General features: G+C 51.9%; 3 protein-coding genes across 3 annotated transcripts; 2 read left to right on the top strand and 1 right to left on the bottom strand.

Moving 5' to 3' along the window:
* Nucleotides 1-5,855: 5,855 nt before the first annotated feature.
* Nucleotides 5,856-10,742, top strand: VOLCADRAFT_105421 (uncharacterized protein; the record flags this gene model as incomplete). Its single annotated transcript, XM_002952237.1, has 6 exons — nucleotides 5,856-5,922; nucleotides 6,342-6,478; nucleotides 6,901-7,095; nucleotides 8,884-8,943; nucleotides 9,081-9,144; nucleotides 10,186-10,742. 6 exons carry the CDS (start codon nucleotides 5,856-5,858, stop codon nucleotides 10,377-10,379), a joined length of 717 nt encoding a protein of 238 aa, XP_002952283.1. The 3' UTR covers nucleotides 10,380-10,742.
* Nucleotides 10,743-11,527: 785 nt separating this feature from the next.
* VOLCADRAFT_105420 (uncharacterized protein) lies at nucleotides 11,528-15,900 on the top strand (the record flags this gene model as incomplete). The annotated part of the gene is made up of 7 exons (XM_002952236.1): nucleotides 11,528-11,751; nucleotides 12,016-12,304; nucleotides 12,527-12,574; nucleotides 13,404-13,493; nucleotides 13,743-13,801; nucleotides 14,349-14,412; nucleotides 14,800-15,900. The coding sequence occupies 7 exons, from the start codon at nucleotides 11,528-11,530 to the stop codon at nucleotides 15,022-15,024; spliced, it is 999 nt and encodes a 332-aa protein (XP_002952282.1). The 3' UTR covers nucleotides 15,025-15,900.
* On the bottom strand, nucleotides 15,887-19,218 carry VOLCADRAFT_92871 (uncharacterized protein; the record flags this gene model as incomplete). The annotated part of the gene is made up of 5 exons (XM_002952153.1): nucleotides 15,887-16,615; nucleotides 16,794-16,899; nucleotides 17,038-17,165; nucleotides 17,570-17,772; nucleotides 18,132-19,218. The coding sequence occupies 5 exons, from the start codon at nucleotides 19,216-19,218 to the stop codon at nucleotides 15,887-15,889; spliced, it is 2,253 nt and encodes a 750-aa protein (XP_002952199.1).
* Nucleotides 19,219-20,993: the final 1,775 nt, after the last annotated feature.

The raw sequence follows: 20,993 nt of genomic DNA, 5'->3' as shown, positions 1-20,993 counted from the left end.
TGCAAGCAGGACTTCCTTGTGTTTGACTTTGGTTAGCTATGGGAAGCGACTTGCAAGCAGGACTTCCTTGTGTTTGAGTTTGGTTTGCTATGGGACGCGACTTATAAGCAGAACTTCCTTGTGTTTGAGTTTGGTTAGCTATGGGACGCGACTTGCAAGCAGGACTTCCTTGTGTTTGAGTTTGGTTAGCTATGGGACGCGACTTATAAGCAGAACTTCCTTGTGTTTGAGTTTGGTTAGCTATGGGAAGCGACTTGCAAGCAGGACTTCCTTGTGTTTGAGTTTGGTTAGCTATGGGAAGCGACTTGCAAGCAGAACTTCCTTGTGTTTGAGTTTGGTTTGCTATGGGACGCGACTTATAAGCAGAACTTCCTTGTGTTTGAGTTTGGTTAGCAATGGGACGCGACTTGCAAGCAGGACTTCCTTGTGTTTGAGTTTGGTTAGCTATGGGACGCGACTTATAAGCAGAACTTCCTTGTGTTTGAGTTTGGTTAGCTATGGGAAGCGACTTGCAAGCAGGACTTCCTTGTGTTTGAGTTTGGTTAGCTATGGGAAGCGACTTGCAAGCAGAACTTCCTTGTGTTTGAGTTTGGTTAGCTATGGGACGCGACTTGCAAGCAGAACTTCCTTGTGTTTGAGTTTGGTTTGCTATGGGATGCAACTTGCAAGCAGAACTTCCTTGTGTTTGAGTTTGGTTAGCAATGGGACGCGACTTGCAAGCAGGACTTCCTTGTGTTTGAGTTTGGTTTGCTATGGGACGCGACTTATAAGCAGAACTTCCTTGTGTTTGAGTTTGGTTAGCTATGGGAAGCGACTTGCAAGCAGGACTTCCTTGTGTTTGAGTTTGGTTAGCTATGGGAAGCGACTTGCAAGCAGAACTTCCTTGTGTTTGAGTTTGGTTAGCTATGGGACGCGACTTGCAAGCAGAACTTCCTTGTGTTTGAGTTTGGTTTGCTATGGGATGCAACTTGCAAGCAGGACTTCCTTGTGTTTGAGTTTGGTTAGCTATGGGACGCGACTTGCAAGCAGAACTTCCTTGTGTTTGAGCTATGGGACGCGAAGCAGAACTTCCTTGTGTTTGAGTTTGGTTAGCTATGGGAAGCGACTTGCAAGCAGGACTTCCTTGTGTTTGAGTTTGGTTAGCTATGGGACGCGACTTATAAGCAGAACTTCCTTGTGTTTGAGTTTGGTTAGCTATGGGAAGCGACTTGCAAGCAGGACTTCCTTGTGTTTGAGTTTGGTTAGCTATGGGAAGCGACTTGCAAGCAGAACTTCCTTGTGTTTGAGTTTGGTTAGCTATGGGACGCGACTTGCAAGCAGAACTTCCTTGTGTTTGAGTTTGGTTTGCTATGGGATGCAACTTGCAAGCAGGACTTCCTTGTGTTTGAGTTTGGTTAGCTATGGGACGCGACTTGCAAGCAGAACTTCCTTGTGTTTGACTAGGAAGCAGAACTTCCTTGTGTTTGAGTTTGGTTAGCTATGGGAAGCGACTTGCAAGCAGGACTTCCTTGTGTTTGAGTTTGGTTAGCTATGGGACGCGACTTATAAGCAGAACTTCCTTGTGTTTGAGTTTGTTTTGCTATGGGACGCGCCTTATATGCAGGACTTCCTTGTTTGAGTTTGGTTTGCTATGGGACGCGACTTGCAAGCAGGACTTCCTTGTGTTTGAGTTTGGTTAGCTATGGGACGCGACTTGCAAGCAGAACTTCCTTGTGTTTGAGTTTGGTTTGCTATGGGATGCAACTTGCAAGCAGAACTTCCTTGTGTTTGAGTTTGGTTTGCTATGGGACGCGACTTGCAAGCAGAACCTCCTTGTGTTTGTTTGAGTTTCCATGTAAGCAACTATGGACAACTAAACCATCCTGTTTTGCAGTCCTGTCAGTTTCCAAGTTCTGCACCTGCAGCCTCATTTTACAGCAGAACACCCAATTCTAATCCTCCAACTGTGTTCCCAATCCTATGGCAGCGACCTCATCCTAAACTTGCGAAAGCGTGCAATCCCTGTCCTGTCGACCAGGGTCCCATCCCCATCCCTGGCCAGGGCTCCCAATCCCCTCCTTGGTCAAGGTTGCAATCCCCATCCCTCAGACAGGGATCCCATCCCCATCCTCACCCCCGACAGCAATCCCCATCCCAAAAGTAGTGTAGCACGCCTAATCCCTAATCCTCGCCCTGGGCCCCACATCCCATCCTGACGTCGTCAACCCTATTCCCCATCCCGCCTGACCAGTACCTGCCCCCAATCCCCCATCTCTGCAACCCTCTGCACCCACGATGATAGGAATGCATGTACATTCACCCGTGCGCCAAACGCCTTACTAACACGCTTCAACTACACTCACAATATACTGCTGCACTCTTCTCTCCAATCCGGCCACATTCTGTTTCACCGACGTACTTCGGCACATCCACAACTATACATACTTTGTGGCAGGCGGCTGGCAGAAGTTAAGGCCTGACTTCTGCTCCCAGTCGATCCAGTCGACCCGGGTTCAAATCCGCCTGCCAGCTCCTCGGGTGATTGAGGAGTGATGAAATGGGAGGTGGCCCCCCATCATATGGACGGTGTAGGACGTGATAATATCAACTTGCGAGCTGACCAGGAACTAAGTTGATGCGCCGTTGATCCGCTAGATTTGGTTGGATGCTGGTGGTGAGTTGCCGAACCCAACGAATACATTCTGAAGTCGGATGGGGTGACGGATTAGGGTGCCCCTCTAGCAGGGGAGAGCAGGGACTGCCCCGGGAAAGGGGGCCGCTGGCGAAGTTAACCACCCTGTAACAACATACATACTTTGCAAACGCGGGCAGCTGCTTCACCAGGACCCCAGTGTTTAGACCTAAAAGTTGTAATGCCTGCATCGTTCTGTAGAGCATGCAAGGACCAAACAACGGAAACATCGTACGGCTACCTGCCGAAATAAATTAATGCCGGCGGCCCTGGGAGCCTGGATCATGAATCCGCGGCTGTCCGCGTGGAAGATGATATCCACCACGACCATGCCCTTTGAAACGCCCCGCCTCGGTCTTGCTTGAGGGTTGGCGCGGCTGCGCGGGTGTCCAGCCGCGGTGAGATATCAACGCCTATTTCCGCGTACTGGTTCGTGGCGCCGCAGCAACTGCTTCAGCTTCTGCGGCAGCTGCTCGACGAACGCGGGCTTAGTCCGCACCAGGAGCCGACCCGGGCAAAATAGCTTCTCGCTTTGATTACCCTGCAGGAGCTCCCCCACGATCTCTTTTCCTAGCTCCATCTTGAGCTGTCCCTTCATTTGCTCTACCTTCGCCGGCAACTGCTCTTGCCAGTTCTGGTTGATGCGTTGATGGGTAGCAGTCTAGGGTGACTGCTACCCTTTAGAGCATGGTTATGATAATGTATCAACCGTGACAAAAGCCCATCGACGTCAATGCGCCACAATGCGCTAGCAAATCTTGACAAATGAAGCGAGACTCGGATGAGGAAGAAAGAAAGCGAAAGTACAAATAGCCGCAGAAGCGAAGGCTGCTATACCTCAAAACTCCAGAAGAATGACACACGGATAATGGCGTGACGACCTTTGAACAGTCGCCGACAAGCACCTACCACGACCAGTTCCAACCGTCTTGTAACTCCGCAATGCAACTTTATCACCAACTCTCACCATGCCTTCAAGAAAATTCCCGTTTGAAGTGACTGTCAAAAAGATACAAGTTTTGTACTAGTACCAGTACCCAGTCAACATACCGGGTGTTTCCACTGAAAAGTTTGTTAGCGACGTTTTTGAAAATTCTCACCCGGCACCTCGCCTTTGCTCACTTTCTTTTGCAATATCGCTTATTCTATATAAATGTATGATAGAAATGAAAAGGGAATGTTGGGAGGCGAAGGAACGGCGAAGAACGTAGGGCCCATGTGGAAACAGGGGCCTTGTTAGCGGTCCAATAAGTCCATAAAAGTTATAGGACCCCCGGACCAGCCAATAAGGTCCGATAACTTTGAGCGCGAAAATTTTGTGAGCTCCTTTTTGAAATCTACTTGCACCCGGTCTTCTGTACACTTTCAGTCTACAACCCTGACTGCTTGCCGGCCTGCGTCGTTGACCGAACCGAAAATGTCGCAGAACCAGTCGCCCTCGCCGATTCCTTCTGGCAATATGCCCTCTGCTATCCATAACGCCTTTATGGCAACGATGCAGCAGCCCCTGCAGGGCGCGCCGTCTCTTCGCTTCGACGCCGATGTCCATGCTGCCGCCCAGGCCGCTTCGCAGAGCATCACCTCCGAGCTGCAGCGCTACAATTTACTATACTGACTACAATATTGTCCTCGAATTAGGGTGTTTTGGCGCTAAATGACGTGCAAAAAGATGGTTTCGGGGCTACTAGTGGAAACACCATTTTGTTAGGGTTTGTTAGCGCGCCAATAACTTTTTCGCGGCTAACAAACAGACTCGACAGTGGAAACAGGCCCATAGATTGTGCTGTAATTTGGTTGGTGGCTCGGTACGGATAGCGTTTGAGGAACATCATCGTATTCACCAGTCTAACTCCTTCAGAATCAGCGGGCTACGTAAGAAAATTACTCTGTGTTTTTCTAAAAAGAATGCATTGTGCTGGACGAAACCTGCTTCGCGAAAGGCCCTGCGCCGTCAATAGAACTCGTTATGAGCGCCGCATTATTACATGCCTGAACAAAGCAATAAATGCGCGAGTTGTCGGCACCTGGCAAAAGGACAAGATGCGAAGCACCTCGATGGATGCTGTGGCTGACATCGTTGGCTTATCAGGCCTGGTCAAGGAGGGCATCAAGCTCATCCGTGGATGCGAATTAGCCGTCGAGGGGCCTTCCTTCCGCATGGGCGTTTTCTCTGTTATACCGCTGGTCCAGGTATGCAAAGGAATCGCACTGTATACCCATAGGTGCTTTGCCTCGGCAAGTGGGCCTCCGCTTCGTTGGGCTACATCCTCGCAACCTGGAGCAGGCAGACCCGGGCCAGGACGGACATTTTTGGGGGTTATGCAGCAGAAGCAGAGCTAGCCCAACGAGGCGGTTGAAGTTGGTTGTCTTGTCGGCTTACCGATGTCTGAACGACTTATGGTCCCAATTGCGGGGCAGCCCAACGCCAGCCTACAACCCGACACCTAGCTAGGACGACACGGGCGGGGAGGGGAGGATGGCATAGGGCCCTAGGAAACGACTGGGAGACTGACGGTCCGCAAACGAGCTGAATTCCACCTTTGCAGCGACTGGGCCACTGTCGACACACATAGCCACACAAACTGACCAGCACCCAAGCTGACCAGCACCGTAGGACTCTGTGAAACGATAAGCAGGTTTTTCTTTAAGAATTACGGCTCTGAAAACGAAGACTTCTCTTACATGCTGCCCTTTGATTGGCGTCGTATGAAAAAACGAATATTCGTTTTTTCTAACCATTAATGGTTAGAATTTTGTTTTCTTTGTCAACCGGGTGCTTAAAACCTGGGGGTTACATAATTGCTCTTGAGAGTAAGGGGCTAAATGAGACAGCGTGGTAAGGAGGTACCTAAGGGGGTGGGATTAGGAATTCGCGCAAGTTGGGTTGACGGCTGTCAGGTCCCGACATCAGGTCCGCATCCTGTTCTCCTTGCCACGCGAAAATGTAAGGAGAATTTCACAGGAGCCGTTTTGGTTGGCAGCTGGTCTCAACGACAAAGTTTCCTATATAGGACGCCGGGCCAAGCTTGCGCGCCCACGCGATTTAAGGTTCCTAAACAGGCTCACTGGGGACCTGTAGCTTTTGGCCCCCGCGATTCTATTTCCGAATAGGGAAACTAGAGGCTGGTCCTTGATGCGGATCTGGGCCAAAGGAGTTCAGCTATTGGTTGGTTGGGATCTATTCATGTTTGTTGCAAGCGGCCAAGGCCAAGGAAGGCGCGCGGAGTATTCCGTGGACGAGGTCTCAGCAGGTAGGACCAAGGCGAGGAAATAAGGTGAACTTGAAATTTTGGCGAGGGCGTGGTGCTCAGTCGGTAGTTCGGTGCCGCAGAGAGAGCTGAATTCCTTGGCCGCATTTTTTAAATTTATAAGCTTTCAGTCGATATCAAGTCGATATATCAAGTCGATATCAGTCGATATAAAGATATATAGTTTTTGGTTATTTGCTTCCTGCAAAAGCGAAGCACCGCAGAGGCTGCTTTTTGCTGCGCCCTCGTGGGCTTCCTGTGCTTTCCTTTTATTGCGGTTCCGATATTGTTTGTTTTAAGGGCGCGCTTTGCAACTCAGCGTTGTCATTTCGCTTTTCGTTATCGTTTTAGGTTGCAATGTTGGCTTCGCGAAGTCTGACTCTGGCGCTGTTGAGCTCAATTGATTGGTTTCGAAACTGGAGGACTGGATGTCCTTGAAGATTTCGGTATTAATTGTGAAAGGTATGAAGAAATTAGCGGCACGTCGCAGAACCAGTTTACACTTAAAAAGGGAACGGGAGAGGTAATGGAGGAAACGGGAAACTGGTTCGGTGGCCTGGTGCGCCGGGATGTAGCCATTACAGTATTTTGTTCACTTACGTAATCGCCTGTGGCCGGGTCACAATCAAATGCTTTTTAACGCGGGTTCTTGCAAATCCAAGCAATGTTGCAAGCAACATATGAAAGGCGTGTACGACCGTGCCAACGAAACGGCGCCCGGAAAGTCTTCAGCTCGTACGTTCATGTAAAAGCGCATATTATTTGCTCATTGTAAGAACGCTTGCGGTTCACGCACATTGACGACTCCTTGTTTGCTTTTTACAAGCTGAATCCGTTCATATAATTCGGTAACCGTACCTGCGCGCAACTTCAGAAAATCAAGCATATACTTTTCGCGTCACAGAGAGGAAGATGGTGTCTTTTTTTAAGAAGTCCCGCACCAGCGTTGGTGGCGCTGCAGTAGCCTTATGTTCTCATCAGGCATTGGATTCGCGAGTCTTTGGCGTCTGGCAGAAGGACCTGGCACGGAGCGACTCGATGGACGCAGCATCCGACCTCATAGGCCTATCCGGCTTCGCTAGGGAGGGAATTAAGCTTCTTCGAGGGTGTGAACTGTCCATCGTCAACAGCGCTTCCTTCCGAATGGCTGTTGTTTCTGTTGTTCCCGGCGTCAAGGTACGTTCAAGCGTCAAGCGAGGTGCCGCGACTAAAAGCTAATCCTTATTATTGAAATGTTTCATGGAGAAGCCGGTAAAGCACAAACTGAGGACGTTTTTTCTGCTTTCTGGTCCCTGTCAAAGGCCCTGCCAAATGCCATGCCATCGCTCGGAGGGCGCGAGGAAAAAGTCATATCAAAATGTGTTTCATATTCCTAGCCTTTCTGTGAATTTTGTTTGTGAGCTGCGCTAATGATGGGTGCCGGTCGATTCAGGGTTCTTCACCAGGGTATCCAAATATTTCGGTCATGCCCGAAACCCTCTGAATAACCTACCGGGGCCCTCCCCGAAAATTTCCTTGTCAGGCTGACAGTTTGTTCGGGCAGCCCGAAGCTGCCTGAAGCGGTTTTCGGAGTAAAGTTAAGCTGGATTCTATCGTATTATGCTAGGACGCCTGAAGTAACAGGTGTTTGACTTTATCTTGGAACATGGCGCCAGCTTTTATCACAAGGGGTGTGCATTTCATATCCACGGTTGGACCGAGTAATCCAACACGCATAAGGGAATCAATGGACGGGACAGACAGCCGGTTCCGCAGCCGGTTCCGCCTGTTCTTGATGATGCGGTGGACACTAAAGCCAAGCTCAACACACATTATCAGCTGGCTCGGGCATGCTTCATTATGGATATGCTTAGATGTATGAAAATGTGTGCGATACAGCCGCAATGCACATTCGTACTTGTTGTTTAACTGGTGGCCAAGCGGGCCTTATACTGCAAGCCCGGTTTCCAGGCTCCTTCTGCGCCCGAAAACATCCAAATTTACGCTTCAACATCGTTCGGTTTTCTCCGAAAATGCCTTCGGGAGGCATCGGGAGGGCCCCGGAAGAAATGCTTCGAAAGGCTCAAAATTTGTTCGGGATGCTCCGGGGCGCACTAATTTTTCTTTCGGGCAAAACGCAAAAATCTCAAAAATGTTTTGGACCGTATCGGGGTGAAGAACCCTGGGTCGATTGGGGCCGACCGTTGTGTGTGTGTGTGGTTGCTACAGTGGGCTCCAGACTCCCGAAGAGTAGAGCCATCGGGTCAGCTGGCCGTGCACTGCAGTAGAGACTAATATACAAATTAGACAATCACCCAGATAACTAACCGTCCATCGGTGACCGCTCCCGTGAGCATAGCAATTTGCCTGATATAATTCTCAAGAAGGGGTGATGTGCGCCAACAGAATCCCAACCTTTCCGTGGAATTGCCAGAGCTGCGAAACCCTGAAGGCGGCCCCAAAAGTCAACAATAACTCGACCGTTGGCAGACGAAAATCTATGGCGGAAGGAAAACTTGTAATGCACCTTTTGGTTTTTTTGCACAATTACAAAATAACATTATCTCCTACACAAAAACATTTGCGCAGTATGATGCGGCTCTTTCGGGCCGATGAACATGAATAAACGCACCCAAAGTTGCCTATTTAATAGCTGGACGATGAAGGCATTGGGCTTTGCAGCATGAGAAGCTAACCACCCGGGCCCAGTTTGGTTCGATGTTCCCACGAACTCAGGGAAGGCGATCCGTGGCTTAGCAAGCAGCTAATATTTTGTCGTTAGCAAGGAAAAAGAAAGAGTGTTTCCCACCGACGCATCATACCCAAGCGTTCCTTTTTTATGTGTAAAACAAAAAAAATCCTGATAAAAAATTCAGAGATAGAATTTCAAAATTATACTAAAGTACGTGTTGCTTTAGTTATCATGTGTAATCCTCTCCTGGTTCTGCCGCACGCATTCCATCTTACCACCTCCTACCCATGCAGGACTTAAACATCGGTACAGGGTCCGAAGGCGGTCGGGTCGGGGCAGAGGATCCCTACCCAGTGTGCCTAACCTCTAACTAACCTCTACATACCTTTTACCTACCTTCTACCCTTCAACCTCTAGCAGTGTTCAGCCGCCGTGGTCAACAGGCTTGCCGGGACGTGCCTCGCCTCCCCTTTTGTGCGCGACTTTGCAGATCAACGAGACATACCCTTTGGACGGCTCCGAAGCTTCTAATATGCGTCGTGACCTCCGATTCGGTGAGCCCACCGGTGGCGCTGGTGGGAGCAACACATCGGCGGGTTGCAACCCCTTGTTGTCCCCGAGTACTGGGCCACTTGCTCGACCACGTGTGCATGCGTACTATACATACTTGCATACATATATATACATACATACATATATACCGCAGCCCCTCCATCCGGGGATGGCGCTGCAATGAAAACACCACGAAGAGCCCCGGATGGAGTGGCTGCGGAGTGGCTGCGGAGTGGCTGTGTAGAGTGTTGGCAGTCTGAGTCGGGGTCGGGAGCACACAAGACTAACCGACTTGTGCTGTGTGCTCCCGACCCTTGCGCTGTGTTTCGGCTTCGGCCCCCGGCTCTCGCGGCCCACAGTGTAATCAAAGTCATATATACATACATATATACATACATACATAAATATATACATACATACATACATACATACATACATACATACATACATACATACATACATACATACATACATAAATATATACATACATACATATTCAGCAATACAGACGTGGGGGGACACATAGCGCCCACTCACAGGCATGTCAGGTATATGTCTTTACGTACACGCGTACTTGCATACGTGCACGTGTACACGTGTACACACACATATTCAGGAACTCACCTCTGTCTGTCCCTTTTCCTCCTCCGCGTTGTCCCGGATGGTCTCGGGCTTCCACACATGCATGCGCACCCGCCCTGCCCGCCCTCGGTCCGGACCGAGGGGATCCCCAGCTGGGGATCCCCAGCTGCTTGGGGAAATGGATGCCATGCCTTAGGATGTGCGGATAATACGGAACGTGGAGTATATATACACAGATATATATTCACACATATATATGTGTGTATATATATGTGTGTGTGTGATTGTTACAGTGGGCTCCAGACTCGTGAAGCAGCAGATAGAGCCAACGGGCCAGCTGTCCTTGCACTGCATTGCACGGTTCAATTCGTATGAAACATGCCCGCGACGTTTGTTGTCATATAGGCCTTAACCTATTTCCCAAACTGTTGCTTGCGCTATTATATGTATGTCCTGTCCAGGCAAGGCGCGCGGTGCATTAGAGCTGACGGAGGAGGGGCTGCCGCGGCTTCGACTTCGTTGGGAGAATCCCTTCGCCGGCGAGGGCCTCGACGAGTTCCAACTTGTAGGGCAAGATGAACTGCACGTGATAAGTACGATAACGGTCAATGGTCGTACTGTGTCGTACACAAGCGTGCACACACGGAAGGCCTGAAGGGCGGAATTTGCATCGCGGGCGGGGCTGCACGAAGAGCCAGAGAGGCCCTCCCTTCGCTTATAGTCGATTTTTCTGTTTTCTAATAAAAAATTTAGCGTGCGTCCAATTCGAATTATGTGAACTGAAAAGTTACGCCGGAATAGGATTTGTGCGCTTCTACCGTGGTTTTCGTAGCGGCCGTGTCAAGTACAGCATGCACAGCAATGTACAATTCTTGCTGCACAAGTGTACATCTGCGATATGGCAGTGCCTGCCCAGCTTGCAGCCCGGTGCTGATCTACGACTACTTGATTAATTTGAAGTCATTGTGTAATTTGAGCTGGAGATGAGATAAAGTTGAAATGTAATTTAAATGACAGTATTGAAAATCAGGTGGTGTTGTGCAATTGCAAAGCAAGACGTGCGCGTGGGCTTGTTTGCAACTATGTACCCTATTCAAATAATTTGTTCCGATGTATCGATGTGCTTCCTTTATCAAGCAGGGTTGGTAGCTTTGTTGCTTAGTGAGGGAGTCAGCGATGGCGTGCTGTACGTGACCTGTTGGACAAATGGTGGAAATCTATTTTGTAGCTGTGAGGGATCACCGAGGTCCCAATTAGGGACGAAATGTATAAAGGTTTACCGGTGCTAAACAGAATCGCCAGAGCTAATCGGGATGTGCTATGTTATGTCTCAAGCTTGTAAGGCTAAGGGGTTCCCCTTTAGTTCCCCTTTAAGGGATGAAGAACAAAGGGGACAGGCAACACCATATATAAGCTTGTAGGACTACAGAGTTTAACTACTTTAGGTTCCTCTTTAGCAAGCCAATATACAACGTAGTTAAGCTTATAGCATCTCTGCTGTGGTAGACTACAGGCCAATTCAGACGTAGACGCTATGACCAGAAGGCTCATGGACCGTTAGTTGTAGTACTGTCAAAAAGGAGAAAGAAACAAAAAAGAGAAAAGAGGGGTTATGAAACGCAATCTGCGAGAGGAAGCAGTAACCAGAGTAAGCGACCTCAGGCATATTACTCGGCTATCAGCGTGCGTCGCCTCATCCAGATGTTGTGTACGATCTGCGCAAGTCCGCGCTGATTATCTATCTCCATGACAGACCTCACATTAGGCACAGGCTCGATACCAGCTTGGATGTGCACAAAATCAATGAGTGCATTTATGTACGGTACGAGTCAACCGTATAGAAGTGTACGATGCGGAGATGTTATCATTCATCGCCACTTGCAACTTGCTATCAGCTATCATCAACGTGAAGAATTGTCTTGGGATGCATATCTACGTTATGCCCCTAAAGGCCCCTTGCGCAGCTGCTGCAGTTCCAACTGCTGCAGTTGGAAGTTGAAAACTCCCATACAGGATGCCCCGAACAAGTAAGTGCTAACAGTAAAATCGATCAGAACATTGCAAACAAAAGCAACGACATCAGTTGGAGGTCGCCGATAAACGCTTTCGTTATAATTTGGGCGTTATCGGAGCGAGTACTAAAGGCAATCTATGCTCTTGCATCATCCAAACGCATGCACCAACAATGTATAGCAACACATGTTAATCTACCACAGAACCTCGTTGCGCCATTCAAAACACACGCTTTTCAACGCATGTGTCCCGGCTGAATTCCTCAATAAACATAACAGTTTACAAAGATTGCTGCAGTCGCACACTTTTAGCATTAAGAAGTCGAGCTGGAGGGCTTCCGGGTCCGCGATGACAGAGATCTCACAGGGACATATCTCTCCCTCAGCAGCTGAGAAACACACAGGTTCAGGCCATGATTCGCTGATAGAAACTGCAAAGCAGCACATAGACCAGCAACTGATCCTGGAGGGTCGTCGGAAGTTCAGCAATCACCTTGAAGACCACGTACTAGATTACTTTCATAACAACCCCATAAACATCGAAGCTTGCTTAACAACATGCATTAAGGTGGGCAAAGCATAAGCAGCGGAGTTCGGATCAGAGACAATGGAGCATCTCTGCATGTGCAGACAGGTCCTTCCGAAATACGCTGCCTGAGGCAATACATGGTTATGCTACATAGTTTCAATCCGGTACTTTTGGCTCTCGCTGACCTACGTTGAATGGTCATTTCCGCCGCGGCCCCAACCTCCCTCAAACCCACAACACCTACACGCGGACTTACCGCAGCTTTTCGGCAACGTCGTTAACAATCCGACTGAGGAGAAGTACCGGAAGGTGAGGGGTAACAGAAAGCAGCAGACAGACTCCCTTTTGCTTCTGGGCATGGCAAGCCCCCCAAGCCAGGGGGCCAGCATCCGACGGTGCTGTAACCTGCGTAATTGTTCACGCTACAAGGAAGATACAAAAAACATCTGCTGCTCACTTGCCTTACGAGGTTCGGGCGCAATGCCCAAAGTTGTAGGGGGTTCCGTCGGCAAAGCTCGTCGTCACGCGCTACTCTGTTCCGTAACGGGCGTGCGCCTGTATGTATGTGTGTATGTGTGTGTGTGTCCCCAACCACGCCATATCTTCCATTTACTCTCCTAAGGGTGTCCCAACCGGGGGCTTGTAACAGAGGGGAAACAGCAGACACCCGCCCTGCACCCATCTTCAAGAATGCCATAACAATGCGTACACGACTGCTGTAATGCACAGGTAGATATAAGTCGTTGCTGCCCCGGCCCATATGGCTCAAAACCCCCTACCCCAGGAACTGGAATCGGCCCTCACACATTCCCAGATACCCAACCTCCTTTCCCCCTCCGGCCCCCGGTGCTCCGCGGGGCTCCATCACCCCACTGCGGCCGTGGCCTAGGCCTATTTCCCACCCCACTACCACTTGCATCAACGAGTAGAGGGAAGGGGGGAGGGAGAGAGGGAGGGAGGGTGGGGAGAGGTACGGGGGGTCTCATCTTTCCCATCGGGTTTCCCCCCGGGGTCAAAACACCCACAGATTCCCCTTTCTTTACTCGCTTTCCCCCTCCTTTCCCAGCCTTCTCCCCTGTGCTTCTCCAGCACGCGATTTCCTCCCGCCGCCCCCCGCTCACTCACGGGAGCCCCGCAGGTGAAGGCCGCCAGTAACACGCTGAAAAACACCGTGTTGGTGGTCAAGGGAGGGGAGGACCTGCTGCTGCATGCGGGATGGACGCCGAGGGTGAGGGAATGGGGCCGGAGAGGGGGAAGCGGGGAGATAGGGGAGGGAATGAGGACAAAAGATCAGACATGTGAAAATGCTGAGATACGAAGTAACTGCCGGCGTCCGAAGTCAATCAACAACTTTCGTTCCCTTCCTCCTTACCTCTTCTTCACTCCTCCGCGCTCTCCCACACCTCTTCTCGACAGTTCACTCTCAGACCTCTTGTTGCCACTGCTCTCTCTCTCCCCCCGCGCCGCACCGCCTCAGGTGATCGAGATGGAAAAGCACTGGGTGTTCGATGCAGCTGCGGACAGCGTGCGGTTCGGGTACGTGTATGTACGACATGTGTACGGCGTGTGTGTACGACATGTGCCTTTCCACCTTGGATCTTTGGATCTTCAACGAATCCGTGTCTGAAGAGAAGAGGCAGCGAGGCAAGGAAACGGGTTCTCGTCATCTTCGTGTATTGCCCATCCATGTACTGCCAAAGTACTGCCCACCAAGGACCTGTAGCCACCGAGACTTCTTCAGATCTATCTGCACGTTCATTCTTCCCATTCTCGAATCCTCACTTGCCTAGTACTGTGCTCTCATCGTCTTCCTTCTTCGACATCAACGACTCGTCGCGTTTTGTGTTTTATACTTCTTCCTACTTTTCTCCCTGCGGCTTCTTCCCCCGAAGCTCCTACCTTAACCCTCCTTCACCTCTTGCAATGAGAGCAGAGAGTTGTTGGCGTCATTTAGGAAAACGACCCATCGGCTGTGTGTGGGCTCCTCGTACTTTCCAAAGCTATGTGATTTCCCTGTGGTGATCTCCTCTCTCCAACCCACCGCGAACTGTTGGCTCCCCCGCCACGGGGCGATTCCTGGCAGGGTGCTTAAAGAAGCTCTACACCTAACGGAACGAGCCCTCCACACCGTGCATGAGAAAGCTGAGGTGGGTGGTGAGGGTTAGCGCGTCATGCGCGCGCGTGTGTGCGCGTGTGTGTTTCTGTGGGGGGATTAATTTCGGCCCAGGATTGGGCTGTCGGGGGCGGGGTTGAAGGGGATGCGGGTACGGTTGTGCGCATACTTGTGGGGATCTGGACTATATATGGGATGTATAGGGTCGAGGGCCCTGCGCTGATGAAGGGGCGATACACGCGTGTAGAACCGGGGGTGGTGCTCTCGCGCCATCCCACCCATCCAAACCCTCAGTCTACTAGAGTACTAACCCCAGGATGGACTATGGTTTCGAGGCACGCATTCCTTTTCTTCCAGCTAGAAAGGCAACGAACTTTGCCACCAACTGACCCGCCTACCCTACCTACCTTTCAACTAACAGAAAAAGCGCAAGGAGCGGGAGGAGAAGCTACACAAAGAGTCCGCTGAAAAGGAGAGGATTAAGCTGGCCATCGAGGAGGATAAGGCGGCGCGGCGGCAACGGGCGGAGCTCATGGCTTTGGGGGCGGCGGCGTCGCCGCCACCGCCGTCGGCGGCATCTACGGGCTCGGCGGGGGCGTCACCGACGCGGCGGAGCCCGGCTGGAGCAGCCCCGAAACCACACTAACGAACTAATCTCCTCCAGCCTCAAACGAACGTACGGCCTTGCTCATTCCGGGGGTTCTTTGAGGCGAAGATGACGTTTTGTTTAGAGCGAGGATGGGCAATGAGGATAGGCAATACAAACCAGGTAAAGCACACACACAATTAAGTGTATGTATAGACATACAACGTTTGAGGGACAGCTGGTGGATGTTAAACGTGGTCGGTGTCGGTGGTTGGTCGTTGCTGGTTGTACGTAACGGTCCAGGACTCCAGGTTTTCGTTGTAGGAGGGCCATTCGCGCTGCGGCACACCTATGGATCAGGACGCTTCTTGGAAGTTAAAATAAAAAACAACTGCTTTGTTAGCAACAATCGTATATAATGGCATTTACGATGTAGAAAAGTTTCCGCCAAATATCTTTTCTTTCGGTGCAATTGTGGGACGGAAAGCAAAATACAACCATGTATGTCTGATGCAAACATGCTCTGCCAATACATTTTCAAGACAGGGCATGAAACTGTCCTTGCTGGCGCAGGGGTCGTACACAGCCGTATCGCCAAGGCGCATGGCAGATACCCCAACGATACACACACACCAGGGGCCGCATCACCGCCTCCGGGGGGGGTGGGGTTTGTCCGCATGACCCGAAATCCAGTCGCATCACCGTTCCGCTCCGCTGAGATCCGATACCACAGAGCACCCTCATAGGTCAGACTGACGGACAAACAGACGAGAGCAACGCGAGAGTAGACCAACGGCGAACGCAGGCCGCGATCTAGCAGCATCAGCATCCGCAGCCTCCTGAACTCCAGCAGCATCGGCAGTGTCGGTGTCGGAACAGCTGCAACATGCAACGTTGTGGCGCAATGCAGTTTTCTCCGCACTCAAGCCCGCGTCCCTTTCCTGCCCAGTCCCTTTGCTTTTCCCAGGCCACTACCAGCTGCCACTCCCCCATCCCCACTCCTATTCCCGCCTCCACTGCCCCTGCCGGTTGTCGTCCTAGCTTCCCCGCCCGGCAACGCCTCTTCCATTCCGCCCCTTCCCCCAGCCCCACCCCGCATCGCCTCCTCCATCGCCTCCACCACCATCTGCGGCATACTTCCGCCGCCGCCGCCGGCACTGCTGGCCCCACCACCGCCCAAAAGCTGCGCCAGCAGCGCAGCTGGATCCAATAACCCGGATCCAGAATCCAACCTAGATCCAGATCCAGATCCCGTAGGTACGCCTTCCTTTCCTTCCTTGTCCTGGACGTCTCCAGTGCCGCCGCCGTCAGCCGATTGCCGTACGCTGGGGTCCAGCAACGTTCCAGATCGGATCCTAGGCCCCATCACCGGATGGAAGTACCACTTCATGAAGGTGTCCTCGGAGTACCTGGTCGCCTCCAAATCGGTCAGGAACGCCAACACGTCCAAGTCGAGACTCGCCACAGCCTCCACACGAGACCAGTCAACACTCGGCCGCGACGGAAGCGAATCGCCGTCGTCGACACCGACACCGCTGTCGGCTGGGGTGGCAGTGGCAGTAGCAGCAGAGGCGGAGGAGGAGCTGCGGCCGCCAAAATCAAAGTCCGGCATTTGGACCCACCATTCGTCCCCGTCGCTCATGCCAGCGGCCTGGTTCAGTTAGTTGGTTGGTTGGAAAGCGGAGGGGGGGTGAGAGTCGTCGAAGGCACGTAAGGGAACGCACCTTTCTCCTCCTCGTCATTTCTATTCCTCTTGCGCATCATACACACACAAAAAAACATACGTACATACAGAGACACATACACACACACATACGTCCTCCTCTCACCCGCATCACCGTCCCTAGCTCAAGCTCCGGATGGCGGGTGCCGTACATTTCCAGAAAGGCCTTGTATGCCTCCCAATTGGCTGCCGCGCGAATAAATTGACCCAGACTGCGGGGCGCGGGGATGGGAGGAGAGCCGTGGAACAGCGGAATAACATCAGCTTTGCAGATGGTAACGCACGTGTTAGTGAAGGAAAGAAAAGTGAAGGAAAGGCAAGTAACAAAGTGCGCCCGGAAGCAACCTTACCGAGCTACTGATTGCTCGTCCAAATCCAGCGCTAAACCACCTTCGTCGCCTCCGGTGGCCCCGCCATCAACCCCAGCCGGCCGCCGCACCGCTCCGGAGCCGACCCATGGGTCATCAGCGGCCACCAGCTGGGTCTCAATGAAGCGAACCACGGAACGAGCCGCCGGATCCTGTTTTGGCAACGTATACAAAACTCCCTTTTTCAGCTCCGAGGCTTTTCCGTGACCCGTAAAATAAAGAAAATTAATACAGAAAAAATTATTCTTGCGATGGATTTGCAGGTTCGTTAACTTGAAAGCGGATTAGCAATTGTCAATTGATGCCAAAATCCAGGCATCGCCGAAGGACAGCTAATCGCAGCGACGCCATGGAGATGATGGGGGAACTTTGCACGTCTGTAATTGTGAACTGCGTATTATGACTTGTTATCAAGCACCACTTAGCTCCTTTCATTACTCGTCATCCCCTAGTTCTTCCAATCTAGCCCTGCCTGGAGTCGTCGCTTCTCCTCCGGCTGCAGCAGTGCCGCCACCTGCGCCGCCAGATCGTCACTGCGCTGCTCTAGATCCTGTTCGTACATCGCCGCCGCTCGTCCCGTCAGCGGCATGCCGCCAGGCCCCCGCGGTGGCGCCGCCGCCGCCGCGACCAAGTCTGAAAGCTCCGAGTACAACCTGAAGATTTTAAACACACGTGCCATGCAGCGCCATGTGACACCGTATTGCTCATCATACGACACTGCAAATGTAATGTACGGCACCATGTCCGTACAACATCCTGGGCGGGCTTTTGATAGGGATCCTTCCTAGCCACATACATCTCCCGTACTTGAGAACTCTCGTGCAGCTGGTGATCCCGTGACTCCAGTACGTACCGGCTGAGGTTTCGCATTTCGGTGCTTTCCCGCCTTGAAGCCTCCAGCTCCCAGCCATGTCGGGACACGTAGGTGTCGTACGCCGCCGCCATGCGGCCAAGACGGTCCTGAAGTGCTTCCGGAATAACACTACTGCCGCTGCTACTGCCGTCGCCAACCCCGCCGCTGCCGCTGCTATCGCCGCTGGTGCTAGCACCGGGCTGCTGCTGCCTGTCAGTGACACCGTACGGTTCCTTGTAGTACTCGTCGCCGTACAGGTCTGGAGGCCCCAGCCGTACTCGCTGCAGCGGGTGATCTTCATCCCGCAGCGGCTGCTCCTCCTGCGCTTCGATTGTACGGAGCTGCTCACGCAGCCGCCGCTGTACGACACCTAGAAGCTCTTGCAGATTGGCCGGTGGCGTCAATTCCGCCGCCACTGTCGACCCCGCCGCCGCCTCTTCCTCCTCTTCTTCCTCCTCGCCTTCCCCATTCCCGTCCTCCTCCGCTGGCAGTGTAAGGCCCTTTTGAGCCGCAAGACGCCGCCGTCGGGTCGCATGCAGCCTGCTGTCCTGCTCAAAAACCGCCGCGACGGCGCCGGCTGTAGCTTGTAGCTCGTCTACTTGCTTTAAAACCCGCGGCAGCCGCCGCAGCTCCGCTCGCGTCAACCGGTTTAGGCCCTCCATGACGTCGCGACGCGACAGATCACGTGCGCCGTACCATCCCCGTGGCAAGGCCTTCGTTAGGATGGCCGCGTCCCGCTTTGGCAGGGAGTCTAGCAGCAGGCGCCAAACCTCGGACAACAGCTTATGGCGGGCTTCTGCCGCGGCAACCCGTGCTTCGGAGGCTGACAACATGTCAGACGCCGGGCCCTGTTGCTGCTGCTGCTGTTGCTGCTGCGCGTGCTGTGCGTTCGGTGCTTGTTGCTGCTCCGGGGATGAGCGCGGGGACGAAGAGGAGGAGGAGGCGGAGGATTCCAGCACTGCGAGGGCTTCCTGGCTGGCGAGGTACGCCAGGAACGCTTGGCGCTCGTTATCCGACATTTGGTTAAAGGCTTGCTGCATGAGGTCCATCTGCTGCTGAAAATCAAATTGTCCTGGCTCTAAAAATAGGTTGTCTTGCGAGTTCCGTCCCATCGGCGGCGGCGCCTGGGGTTGGATCGGGGCCCGGTTGCGCTGTCGCGGGCCAGACTTTGGGCGCTTTGGAAGATGTCTTTTGCTTGTGTCGGGCACATCCTGAGCTGCTGCGCAGCGTGGAGCTGGGCTGCGATGCACTGGCACATAGTTCGCCTGCCAATACACCAGATTAAATCGCTGCGTAAATCTAAGAATCATTTGAATGGTATCCTAAGAACTTGTTTACTTGTACATTGTTTGGGTCTTCGATATAACCTCTTCGTGGTTAGGTTCCAGCAGTCGCAGCTCACGAGAGCTGCCCACGATATGATTAATACTAGTAAAGCACGCGGACATGGGAAGGCACATAGAGTTGGCAACAACAATCGATGATATTCAGGATCCAAGCGATTTGTCATCCCAACCACAGATTGCCTCTTGCAAATTTGCTATTGAAGTTTAATCATTGTAGCTTCCTTCATTTTTTATGTTGAGATAGATATGGCAACGACAGCTAAAAAGGCTGGTCTGCAGGCCGGCAGTATTGCTTTACGATAGGATGCGGCAGCTGTTATGTTCCGGACTGACAATGTGTAACACATGACATATGAAAACCATCCTGTTGTGAATGCTCCACGCCCTCGGAGTTCGTCAGCCGACAGCTCGTCATAAACAAATTCACGTACTTCAAAGCCCATTTCAAGGTCGCTGAAAATAACCGAAATAATTAGGTAACAATCTCGCATCAGTACATGCTGAGGTCTCAGCGTTTCTTAGCTTTAGGCTTTCGTCGTTGTTCGCGTTCCATGACAGTGACGACCCATGGGCCATACATACTGGCAGGTGGCTGGCAGAAGTCAAGACCTGACTTCTGCTCCCGGAGGGTCCGGGTTCATATCCGCCTGCCGACCCATCCGTGTGAGGGGTGTTTGATTGGGAGGTGGCCCCCCATCTTGTGGACGATGCAATATGTGATTATATCAACTTGCGAGCTGACCAGGAACTAAGTTGTGGCGACGTTGATCCGCTAGATTTGGTTGGACGCTGGTGGTGAGTTGCTGAACTCAACGAATACATTTTGAAGTCGGATGGGTTGAATGGATTAGGGTGCCCCTCTCTGCCTCGGGAAAGGGGGCCGCTGGTGAAGCTTAACCACCCTGTAACAACATCATACTGGCATGGATTGGGACCGTCGCAGTTAGGTTACGCTATTCTGGAAGCGCTCTCTGTTGCGACTCCTGCAATAATACCTCAAATTATGGACATGCGGCAAACTACTGTTACACACAAGCGCAGTCGCTGCAATTTCACTGCCGCTGCGATCGGGCAAAAGTCAGCTCGCGTCATCCCATCCGTAGAATCTCTCAGTTCCGGACCAAAAAGAATGAAAATGAAAAGAAATATGTAGCACCCACCACACTCTGTCACAATCGTTCTGTTCAACTCCTCGTAACTAATTCATAATTAGTCATTACTGTTAGAACTGGTCACACCTGGTCATGACACGCTATAACGTTATAACTCCAGTTGGCCAAGGGTTCATAACAGACATCGCTTACGAACGGCGGGCAACCTGAGCCCCATGGCTCGTGAATGCGCTTTCTGACATGACTGTAACCACTCGCATGACTTCGCTTGGCATGGCATATACTCACAGCGCGCTCAAGTCGCAGGGGATGTGTACATGTAATTGTGGCCGCGAACGCAATACTGTTGATACCGGTGTCCTGTTAAATAGTTTACTAATACCCCACCGATACGCTGTCGTGACGGTGACGGGACGATCATCATGACTCCAGGACTCCAGGAAGAGAGTTAGCGGTAGGTGGGCCGCAAAATAGTCCGCCCGGACGAGGTGCTTGTCAGGTCAGACAGATAGACGGTTAATCAATGAAGGGTTTGAGTGTCACCAAGTAAGGGCTGCAATCGTGTGCATCGGCAAACGCTTCGGGCACTTCGGGTCGTACCGGAACTCCCGAAAACGGACCCACTTT

This window comes from Volvox carteri (genome assembly GCF_000143455.1).
Source record: "Volvox carteri f. nagariensis unplaced genomic scaffold VOLCAscaffold_28, whole genome shotgun sequence".
NCBI lineage: Eukaryota > Viridiplantae > Chlorophyta > Chlorophyceae > Chlamydomonadales > Volvocaceae > Volvox > Volvox carteri.
The sequence above is the reverse complement of the archived record's forward strand: the minus strand, read 5'-3'. Positions and strand labels throughout refer to the sequence as shown.